General features: G+C 43.2%; 1 protein-coding gene across 3 annotated transcripts in view; it reads left to right on the top strand.

Moving 5' to 3' along the window:
• SLC23A1 (solute carrier family 23 member 1) overlaps positions 1–12119 on the top strand; it is a 396028-nt gene that overhangs the window by 206692 nt on the left and 177217 nt on the right. For all 3 annotated transcript variants that reach the window (XM_075601621.1, XM_075601620.1, XM_075601622.1), the window contains one exon: positions 6765–6921. In XM_075601621.1, coding sequence (XP_075457736.1) covers positions 6765–6921 — 157 coding nt within the window. The remainder of the gene's footprint in view (positions 1–6764; positions 6922–12119) is intronic.

Raw genomic sequence — 12119 nt, 5'->3', positions numbered from 1 at the left:
ATTATATCCATTTTTTTGTTAGTAGTCAAGGTTCATGCCACCTTTATAATTAATTGTGTTCGGGAAGGTTTTTTGCTTATAAGTGCATATATATGTATCTATTTGTTTTTATATATGATGTAATACATGTATATGTACTTTTTACGCATATTTTGTATTTTATATGTGATTTATTATTAATACTGCCATTCATGTTATAATATCGTGATATATATATTATTTATTGCATATATTATATATATATATTTTTAATATTAGCTAAGGGTCCTGCGAGCTTAGCTCTGATCCTCGTATATCAAATGCTAGCTGCGATGGGTTGGAATTATTCACAAATCAACCTTTTATTTACTTATTGAATTTTATAGCATTGGCATATTTTTACATTTAGTCAAGGGTCCTGCAAGCATAGCTCTGATCCTTGCAGATGATATGCAAGCTGCGATGGGTTTGAAATATTTCCAATCAGCCATCTCTTGCAAATGTATCTATTTCTATGCACATCTTGTATAGGTTTTTATTTATAGGCATTCGTCCCTTCACTTCATGAATTGTATGTATGTTCATTTGTTCGTTGTTTTTTATTATGTTCAGTCATTCCTTTGTCTTTTGTGGTAACTGATTGGAAGGTTGAGTCATTTGACACAGACGGTGATACTTATTGGTTGATGCACTAATCTACAGAGGCATTTAAACATCACCATGAGAGCACATGACTACCCCTGAAGAAGTGTCATCTGACACGAAACGCGTAGGAGACGTCATACGCAGCGACGTTTCGTCCGTGACGACGGACTTCAGCTCTGCTGCCCAGAGACACCACGAGGACGCTACTAGGAGGGTTTTGAGCACTAAGGTCTGTTTTAACCATCTTGGCAGTCTAGTAGTCTCTTTTCTTAATTACCAACTGGAAATACTCCCATTGTGAGCTTGGGTGTCAGTACCCTATCCTTGGTGTGTGTCACAGGCGTCTTTTAGATCTATGTGATCTATATCTTAATGTAGTGTTATGTGACCTTCGTTTTGTAAACAATTTCTTGTGGTATTTCATGTTTTAATTTATAAAGATTTATGTACTAATTTCGGTTTTTCTGTTTTTCTTTCCATGCACTCCTATTTTTGTGTTACAGTATAGCCATCAATAAGTCACAAGGCCAAACATTTGATAAAATATACCTTTACCTACCTACTATAACAAAGAAGAATCCCTATCGCACAGACTCTCCCTCTGCTCCAGGTACCAGGTGATAAGTCTTGTAGGCAAAAACACCTCCTTGCAGAATGTGTCAAATGGACAATTCACTCGCCCCAAAAGATGAGACCCGGCAGGATCTGCAAGAACAGAAAAGAAGACACTCAGCGTACCAGAAATCCAAGTAGATATATTAAAACACACACAATGTGTATCTGTAACTTATCAGTAACTTACATTAAGAAACATAAAAGTGTGCTCGACTGAAGTTCTAGCAAGGGAATGAGTCCATAGATGAAATACAGGCAGGACCTGGAGCACTGGGTCCCTGGACCACAACTCCCAGCGGACAGCAGTAAGGGCACAAACCTCAACCAGTCTTGCACGTACTCCGTGCTTCAGCAGGGGTGAATGTTGCAGGGACAAGCTCTCCGTTTTATAACCTCACTGGGCACTCAATCAATTACTGTAATTACAATAGAATGTGCAAAATACATCAATCAACCTGTTCTTGATTAAAATGAATTAAAAACAAGATACATTGAATCCATTACAGGAGAACATGATTCATACGATTCAAATAAATGAATAAAGTGCATGATTCATAAAAAAGCTAATGAAGATTAAATAATTCATAACAATATGTAAATATAATAAAGTGTATTGAATGAAAAAAATATATATTAAATAGTGAAACCATATATAAATACATTAATATATCATATTGAAAAGGTAGACTCCCAGGATGAAGTACATGAATGTTAAAATGTAAACATATGCAATATACTGTACAAAACAAATAAATGTATAAATAGATAAGACATGATTAAATCAAATCAGCCTCTTCACCTGCAGTGTTTGTGAAAACACACACACACTACCAAGTGATTAAGGGGATACTCCAAAACCTACAACAAAATACACACTTCTAATAACTTATTCAAATAACTTATTCAGATAACTAATCTGAAACAATAGTATCTCAGGCTTACATTGTTTAAAAAAGGAGTAATATCTACCACATCATTAAAACGGAAAGCCATCCCACACAAAAACCATCTCACTGATGTATAAATCTGTCAGCGGCAAATATACACGATCATAATCATAAAATGTGAGAAGATATATTTTTATCAGATAAGTAATTTCCCTCTCAAGGGTATAAAGAGAACTGTGATACCCATGCGTTGATCAAATTACCCTGAATGCAACGATGTGGGTACCCTTAATCTGGTGATTACAGAGAGAGAGAGAGTCATGGAGTATTTTATTCCCTTCTTCCAAAGCATTTAGTGTCTCTGAGAAGAGAAAGTCACAAATACTGTAGGGGACAGGCCACACCCACACAAGCCAGTCAGGGGATCTGGAATCTCTCACACATCAAAGGAGTATAAATTACAAGTGGGGTTTTGAATCCCACAAGTCAGATCTTCACAGGGGAGCATATTGTATGCTTGGATCTCACATTTTCTTTTCAGGACCCCCTGAAGGAACTGTTTCAAAACTTTCTCTGTTAATACATATAGTAGGTTTTCTGTTTTACTTATTTTTATAAATGGTCTGATCCTATGTTCTGTATGTGATTTTGTAATAGTTTTTCTGTAACAAGCTCTGTACCCGGTTGTAATAATAAGGCTAACATGTATTAAGTATTGTCTTGAGCTCTAATTTAACTATTACCTTTTGAAGAGCGTACACTTTTTTAACCGAGCCTGTGCTGAAAAAGCTTTGTAACACGGCAGGTGTAAGCTTGTAGGGGTCCATGTTAAAATGAACAAGAAGCAAAAAGGGACACACTGTGAATGCTCATTTGTATGTCAATACACAGAACCAGGGTTGAAATCTTCTACTGAAGGCCAACCCGGATAAAAATGTAAAAAACAAAAATTCTCTTACTTTGTGTGGCGTGGTGGTACGGTGGCGTCTCTCACCACCATCCTCCTGCAATTCCCCCTCCAATTGCAGTGAACATGGCTGTGCGGCCTCAAATGACGCCACGTTGCCATGACAATGGGACACTATGTGACGTCATGACGCTATGCAGCGTCACATTGCCATGCCAACGGGATGCTACTTAGCATCATTTCACGTAGCATCCCATTGTGATGACAACACGGCGTCAGTTGATGCCGCACAGCCATGTTCACTGCATTTGGAGGGGGGAATTGCAGTAAAATGCCGGAGGATGCCGGAGACGCCGTCACACCACGTATCACCACACCGCCACCCGGAGATTGATAGGCTAAAATCGTAGCCCAGAGGTAAGTGCCCAAAACCCAGAGTCTCTGGGTAAAACCCGGAGAGGTGGCAACCGTGACCAGAACCCCTGCCTGCAGTGGAAGCATTCTACTGTATGCAAAGAGATCATTGAGAAAGGCAGGGTTGTAGACCTGTCTGAGACGTGAATGTGCTCACAACTGGTATTTTTATTTGAAGAGAGTGCACACATTTTTGGGCCAGATTTTGCTAGATTGGATTTTTATTTAATTTGCATAAATGTATTTTACTATTACAAAGGGAACCGAGAACTCCTGAGGTGTAAGCCCTTACATTAATTGTAGTGGTTGCCACATAATTTACTCTTTTAGGGGTCTGAGTGCTCATTTATAGTGGCCAGACACAGCTTTCACTGGCTAAGGTGCTACCTCTCCTATAGAGATTTAGGCCCATATTTACTGCAGTTTTCTGCTTTTCTACCATAAGACACCTTTTGGTGCTGGAATACATATGTAACAGGGTATGTCTATTCTGCCTTTCTTTCCCCACCACGTTATGTAAGTCCTGTTATCTGCAGGCAGTAATAGGTTAATCATATGGGGTTGTGCCACACCCTTGTTCCTCAATAAGTTTGTGACTCATGGCCTGTGTAAGCCTATCAGAATAGGTATAGACCATGAGCCCGCCCCTCCTGTCTTAATTAAGGGAATGCCAAATTTAGTCTTCAATCTTCTTCCTGCTCTTGAAGAAAGAGGGAGTCTGATTCCTGCTCCAGTGAAGAGAGAAAGAAAGAGCTATCAGTCTCTCCTATGGCAGGATGAGCGTGCTCACCCTCAGCCTCTGAGCTGAGGGAACATCAGGCTCGGCCACATAGGCCTGAAAGATCAGGGCCTTCACCATCCAGAGGAATGGAACCTCTGAGACCATGCACCTCTGTGAGGAAGAACTGCAGCGAGTGCCAACCAATAAAGATCCTGTACTAATATACCTCAGTCTGAGTATCAGTCCTTGGGCTGAGAGGGAAACAGTGCAGTAGTAGAGGTTGATTTCTGGATACCCTGGAACCCACTATGGCTGGAGGCGCTGAACACCAAAGAGAAAGAACCAGAGAAAGAAGCTAAGCCTGTCCTGATCTCCACACACCGCAGATCAGATCAGCTCTCCTGCTCCAAACTGGTATTGTACCACAGGATAGGCTGTGTAATCTCCTAGAGGGGGGGTGGGGGGAGGGTAACAGTGCTACACATATTACAGCTCATTGACTTCCATGTGCGTTAAGGTATCTTTCAGCACTGGAAGATATGTAATGGCAGAAGACTGCTCAGTAAATACTGTATAGCCATCTATCCTTCCTGAAGAGCATTGTTTACTTTGCCTCTATTTATATTAGGCACCAAATTCAAACATGCTAAAGCTGGGTAGACCTACAGTACAAATCTACAACAACTTAGAAGCATTCCCTGTACCGTCTTTGCAAAGCGTTGTTTAATTTCCTGCTCTGTAGCTTTAGGCTGAAAATTAAAATATTATTAGAAAGCAGCACATTTGGGGAATGAAGAAATTATTGAACTATTGAACAACATTTCTGAAGCCCTTTTATTAAGAACTTGTGATCTAGAAGTTAATGAAAATGTTACAACTGAAATGTAAGCTTAAAAAAATTGACTCGCATTACTATTTATTTACAGTATGTGTATGAGGAGCAGATCAATGCAACAAAACTTCTTGTGCACGTACAGTAACATAGTAGTCAGGCTATTGGGATCTCAATGCAAAGCATTGGTATTACCAAATTTGTTGAGGTGATACTCACCCTGGTATTTGAAAGCCCTGAAGACCTGTTCTGAGTCGATGAACATCAGCCCAGAATATGCTCTGATATATAGCCCCTCACAGATTTGATAAAAAATATTTTATGTTATTGTAACACCCCTATTCCCCCCCTCCCCCCCATAAGGGTGATTTGTAGGTCTTATGGTGTTATGGTGCTGTGGTGCTCACCTGTTGGTTGTCAGGAGGTTGAGTCTTCGCGATAGTAGGGAGCTTTTGGGAACAGGATAGCCTTTTAATAGGTGCACCACCTCCACCTGCAGGGCTCCTGCCAAAGACAAGGGTTCATCCCCACAGGAACTTCCAAAGGACAAGAAGAACTCTGGAGTGCCAGTGGTAGTACAACAGATTTATTGGCACAACAGTAGGTACATAGTCTCTTTCTGCATGGCTCTCAGCCCAGGGGTATCATCCCTTCCCTGGGCAGGATAGGACTAGGCATCCCAGGGGCTTGAGGCCCCAAGGCTACTCTAATCATCTTCACTCCTTGTATCAGATCAGTAAATACCAACAATGGTAAAACCCACTCTACCTCCACTGACTAGTCATCCCAGAGGCTTCAGGCCCCCAGGCTAGTCTCAGCATCCTCACTCCATGAGGCCGGAACACACTACCTAAGGAGAACACTACCACTCCCTCTAAGAGATCAGTCAGAACAGGCAAACACATACCTAGCCCATGGCTTGGGTTGGGCAGACCAGAACTGAACACTCTAATTTGATGGACACCCACATCTTTTATACAGGTGGAGGCACCATTGATTGGACAGAACCAAAACTGCAGCCAGCCCCATCTCCTGTCATGTGGTTCTAGCAGCTTACAAGCCCAGACATGAGCCTGTAAGTTGCTACAATCATGTTGTTGCAATTATGTTGCACAGGAGGGATGTGACTCCAACGGTTTTCAGGCTAGTACCTGGAAACTGCAACAAACTAACTTACAGAGAAAGAGGCTCACATGCTAGGCCATGTGAGGAGGAATTAACCCTAGCACTGCCTGCTGTTATCAGGACTTATAGTACTAGGGCACAGAAATATATAGCCAGAGCCTACATGGCTACATTATATTAATATATTCCAAGCAATTTATTTCTAAATGTATTGGCTGGAAACTAATGGAAACTTACTGACGGTCCTCATTCATTGCACTATGGGGAGTATTTATCAAAGTTTAGTTCCTGTAAAATGTGTGCAAACATTTTGTAAATAGCAACACCTGATTTATCAATGAAAAATAGCACCAAATGTGGCCGATTCACTAAGCTCTGAGTGGCTTTAAGAGCGCAAAGCACCGTTTAAGTCCGAGCTAATTTTTCCCATTTCAGCGCAAATCACCCCCAATGTATCCAAACCTCCAATACTCCTAATAAGATTCATTTATTTTATAAATCTAGCCTTTCTTTCTCTCAGTGTTGCATCAGGTTTGCAGCTGGGAGACATACTATACATTGGCCCTGTTAAGTTCTATTTTATGTGTATATATGGTAAATGTCAGTGTATTCTGATATGTATTTTTTGTTTGTTTTTAGATTATCATGGCTATTATGGTGGTGTGGCTGCTGTGCTATATTTTGACACTTACTGGTGTATTTCCAGCAGATAATAAAACATATGGTTATAGCGCCAGAACAGATGCAAGGGGTGTAATATTGTCCAGTTCCCCATGGTTCCGGTTTCCATACCCATGTAAGTATATCATTTATGTTTTATTAATAATACGTTCCTTGACTTAAAACACCAAAAGCTGATGCTACTGTCCTATCAATACTCTGGGGATATTGTATTATTATAACTTGTGCCATCTATTTATTTAAGTTTTGTTCAATTAAAAGAAATTCCAATCCCTGATGCTTTTTTAAATTGTAAAACTTCACTAAGCCTTTTTTATAGAAATGTGATTAATAAAAAAAATACTTTGATAATAAGCTAATAAGAAAAATATTAAATGACACCACTTTGGAAGACAGCATCCTCTGATGCAATATCATGAAATACACAAGAGTTTAATTCATTCTTGAGAAGATCATAACATTTGTCTTTCAAAGTCATGAAATATGTATTTAAAGAAATAGTTTGAAGCTTTCTGCAAACATGCACTCAGAAATGTAAGCTTTATATTAGGATATAAAATTACAATTAGCCAAAGCACAAGAGAAAAATGGACAAAACCAGATTAAAACTAACACTTTGTACATGTGTGTGTGTTAATTTTATACTGAACATGAGCACTTCAATGCAGCTAAAAGCCTGCTCCACGTATAAAAATAGGGCAATCTGGGAACTGTGATTTGGCAAAGCAATTTGTATTTAGTTTGATTAACAGGCAGTTTAAGGCTAAGGTCCCACTGCCTCAGACCACACACTCGCACTGCAGACAGGCGGCGCGTGGAGAGGCACTTGACCGCGATATGCGGTTTGTAGGGAGCCGGAGCAGGAGAGGGGTGGGAGCGGGAGGGGGGGGGGCGTGGTAAAACTTTGCCAGGTCTGAGATGAGAACGTGGTGCAGTGGTGCCGTCCACCCCCCACCATCCCTCACACAACACATACATACACATACATACACATACATACATACACACATACACTTTTCCCCCGCAGCTGCTTCCCTTCTTCCCTCCCAAGCCGCCTCCCTTCGGTAGCTCCTTCCCTCCCCTCCTTCCCTCATTGGCTGACTGCCGCACCACGTGACGCGTCAGAGCTGCAAATCACTAGGAGCTTGCAGCATCGGCCGGCTGACGCGTCACAGCACGCAGTCAGCCACGTTGGAAGGAGCCAGCGGGGACCTCCAGACTGCAGGAAAGGGGCTGGTGTCCCGCTGCCGCGCGGCCGCCGGCCAAAGCAGGACCAAAGCCTAAGGCAGCAAAGTATGTTTTGTTTAAATAGTTATGTCTTAACTTGTTGCATAAATTTTTGTGTGAAGGGACAGAGTAGCCTCTAATTAGATTAATTGGCAGACTACATTCAAAAACGTTTGAATTCACTTTTGTTATTTTATTTTAAACATTGCTTATTTATTTTTAAAACTTTTACAGTCTCCATGTTGCCACTTTGTTCATGTCATTTAGGGTACTTGAAGTCTCTGGTATCATAGACATCAATGTAATTTCACATAACTTTCAACTTTCCAGAGATGACAAGAAGATACAGTAAGGGTTATTAATAAAACTGCGATAGTGACGATTGGGGCATTATCACACGTAAACCTTCACAAAGTCTATGTGAGTTTGCATGCTGTAGTGCCCCCATTCATCACTATCACAATTTAATGAATATCCCCAAACAAAATGAAATAATCTAGCAGCATAGTTACTTCTATTATTGGGCATATACCACTGCATTAAGAAACTCGTTTTAAATTAAAATATTCCCTGCTGCATTTACCTATTAGTCCCTCTTACAGGCACAAAAATAAATGACAGTTGGTCAACAGCTACTAAACATAGCAACACACTGAGTCAAATAACATATAAAAGAAAGGGGCGCGAGAAAAAAGCCAGAATCGATATAATAAGTCACTTCATGTATTCAATATTAAAAAATGATGTGCTATTTGCAAAAACGGCACCTATCCCACATAACCCCTCCCTTAAGATGAAACAAATTAGCTCAGCAGTTGAAACTACAGTATTTGCACCAAACCGATCCTGGTTGAAGACTCTGATGTGTGTCAGTAGCAGATTCACCTGGGTTAGCAGCGGAGCTCAAGCTGCATGCCCACTGTTGTGTAAGGGAAGGGGGAAGGTGGGAATCACTGCTGTGTCCTGCGTCTGACCTCACACGTCACCACCAACACTTAGATTACCTCAACGCATTTCATGCTACAAACACTTAGTCAGGGGTAATCTGTCACTCTAAATGCATCCTTTTTATAGGTGTAGCCATGCTGTAAAATGGCTAACAGTCATCTCTCCTACTGACAGTAAGGCCTGGTAAGTTGTGGGCATGCCAGTAGTAATCATGGAGGTTTGCCCTCACACCCTGGTGAGGTGCCCTATGTGAGGATGGGAGTGGCTACATACTCTGAGTCCACCCTTAGTGACATCAGAGATGTGCCCGCCCCCTGACGATATAAGGCACAGCACTGCTCAAAGGTTAGGTTCGGTTCTGCAATGTTATGCAAGGAGTAAAAGTAGTTGGTGTAGTTAGACACTGCAAAGTGATGAGACTGTGACCAGGGACCTGGCACAGGAAAGACATCCCTGCGGGGATAGGGAATCCCCAAATCAAAGACAGCGATATACCTTTCATAGGGAAGCAGCTGAATAATTATGTGTGGCTAGAAGATCACTGTGAGGGGCAGTTAGCCCACAACCGTCAATAAAGATGTTCCTGATTAAAGATACTCTCGTGTGTAAGTGTGGAGTCATTACACCGAGAGGGGCACCACGGAGGAGTTCCTCACCAGGACCATCCCCAAGCGACAGAAGGGATCCTGATGAGGTGGAGGCGCTGCACTGGATATAGGTAGGACTCAGCACACTACCTCAGCTGCCTGTCTGGGTTGGCAAATCCCCACACACCATCATGCGGGAGACTCAGGAGTCCTGCTGCCAACAGGTGCACCACCAGACATCACACTGTAATGGGGACTGGTTAGACCACAGGGGCCAATATGAGATTGGGTGGGTCAGACCAGTCCAGAAAACCCGTTACATTTGGAGGCGCTGCTGAGAGAGACCTGTCAACAGGACAGGCTTTTGCTAGGTCACTTTGAAACAGGGAGAGTGTCTGCTGCCACTTTGTGCTGCGTTGGGACGGACCTAGGGGTAGTCAGGGGGCTGACAGAGTTTGTCAGTTCGCAGGGACGACCTAGGGGCCTGAAAGGAGTTGGGGGTTTGGAGCCGGGCTATAGCTGTCCTAGTCCCCTTGAGGTAGTGCTAGTTGGTAGGATGCCTAAAGGGATAGCCTGTTAACGTGGTCAGGAATCCTGGAGAGGGTCTGTGCTAGGCTAACCAAGATAGGTAGACGCCCAAGTACTGCATGGAAGCCCTAGAGTACTCTAGCCCATTCCAGACCACTTACCGTAGGGAGCACAGACTGGGAGGAAGGGGATACAGCAGACACAGAGAGAGTGAGCCTAGCCTGAGGTAGTGCATACACGAGTCCAGCCTACATTAGGTACACATGGTGGTGCATCAGGGATATCTTTATTGTGCCGGTGTGGTAGCTGCCTCACAGAGAGGAGCTCCATGTACAATAATCACGGAAACAATATATCTATAACGACCGCAAGAATGGAGGATCCGCGCGGTGCGGATAGTCCAAATTGGCGACCGGAGGCTGATGGGGAGAGCACACCTGGCGTGCGCCCCGCTGAAGAGCAAGCTGTTACTGATATGTCTGTCACGAGTATGTTACAAAAGGTGAGGGAGTGGGGAAAGTGAATGGACTGGGCGCTTCCCAAATAATAATAAATTGGTGTAATGAATAACACACCAGTGAATACACAAATAAACCTTACACCAAAAGGTGAATAAAAATATATATAGTGTAAGAAAAAGCAGCTCAACTTCCTCTGGTGGGACAGTTCCAAGTCCCAGGATGTGGAATTTTCTTTTCTTGGAGTTGAGGAGGAGCGCAGGGAAGGATCGTGATATGTAAAAAATAAGATATATATATAGTGCAGATGGTAGATCACTGCTAGAATAACATTCAATAACAGGAATAGAACTCACAAAAATCGTAGTAGGTTATAGCATGTCAGAGATCCATCTCTCTCTGACTGGAGCCCTTTGTATAGCAGGAATCAGGATATCCCTCAGTGGAGTGGTAAACTCACATTTTCCCTTAGTAAAACTGGTGGTGGAGAGAACCGCCGATTGAAGGAGTATATCCTGACGAAGCAGTGTGCGAAACGCGTAGAGTTAATCAAGAGAATCCACACACTGAAGGACTGGCAATCTCATCGCTGACACCAGACCCATTTTGGCTTCACCGCCCTCACCGTGACGAGACCGGAAGTGACGCGACCGGAAGTGACGCGACGGCAGAGACTGATGCAGATATCCACCGGGAGGTGCAAGTGAAGCACCGGGCAGCAGCTATACACCACGCCACCCTTCAATCGGCGGTTCTCTCCACCACCAGTTTTACTAAGGGAAAATGTGAGTTTCCTTAAACCATTTGTGATCAATACATGACTTATAGTTCAAATTGTATGCACTATTGTGATTCTCTTTATTTACATATCAATCACTCCACTGAGGGATATCCTGATTCCTGCTATACAAAGGGCTCCAGTCAGAGAGAGATGGATCTCTGACATGCTATAACCTACTACAATGTCTGTCACGAGCCTGCTATGGAGTGGAGTGAGAGCAGTGACCGCACCTTTTTGGTCCTGCCTAGGACACCGGGGCGCTACCCTGGAGGACTGTGTTGAGGACATTGCTATAACCGGAGGAGAACACAGTGAGAGTGACTGTCAGTCGGCATACAAACAGATGAACGCTACCTCATTCATTGACCAGACTGACAGTGCAACCCAAAATGGCGGCTCCCGCTTCCCTGGGAGACCACGTGGGTCGATTGCAGAGAATTCTGCAAATGCAAAATTTGCAAGGGGTTGGCCAGGAGCGGCGCCAACAGGAGAGCCCCGCCCTGATGGGGGGTATGGCGCGAAAGCTGCGGCCGCGCCTTCATGGACAGTGACTCACTCAGCCCCAGTGCTGAGTCAACCGATTAGCCTGTGGGACCCTCCCCTAATCTCAACCAGGGGGAGTGGTTTCCAACTATGCCCCGTGGGTATGAATCCAGCGGAGCAAAGCGCTGGTGAAGCGACAGCGCAGCTACCAAAAGTAGTCCCTGCAGCTGGTGTTGTGTGCGGAAAGGAAGGGTATTTTGCACGCAAGGCAGCTGCAAGAAATCGGCTGGGATTGGCGCCA

This window comes from Ascaphus truei, chromosome 5 (genome assembly GCF_040206685.1).
Source record: "Ascaphus truei isolate aAscTru1 chromosome 5, aAscTru1.hap1, whole genome shotgun sequence".
Lineage (NCBI taxonomy): Eukaryota > Metazoa > Chordata > Amphibia > Anura > Ascaphidae > Ascaphus > Ascaphus truei.
Note: the sequence above shows the minus strand (reverse complement) of the source record. Positions and strands in the feature narration are given on the sequence as shown.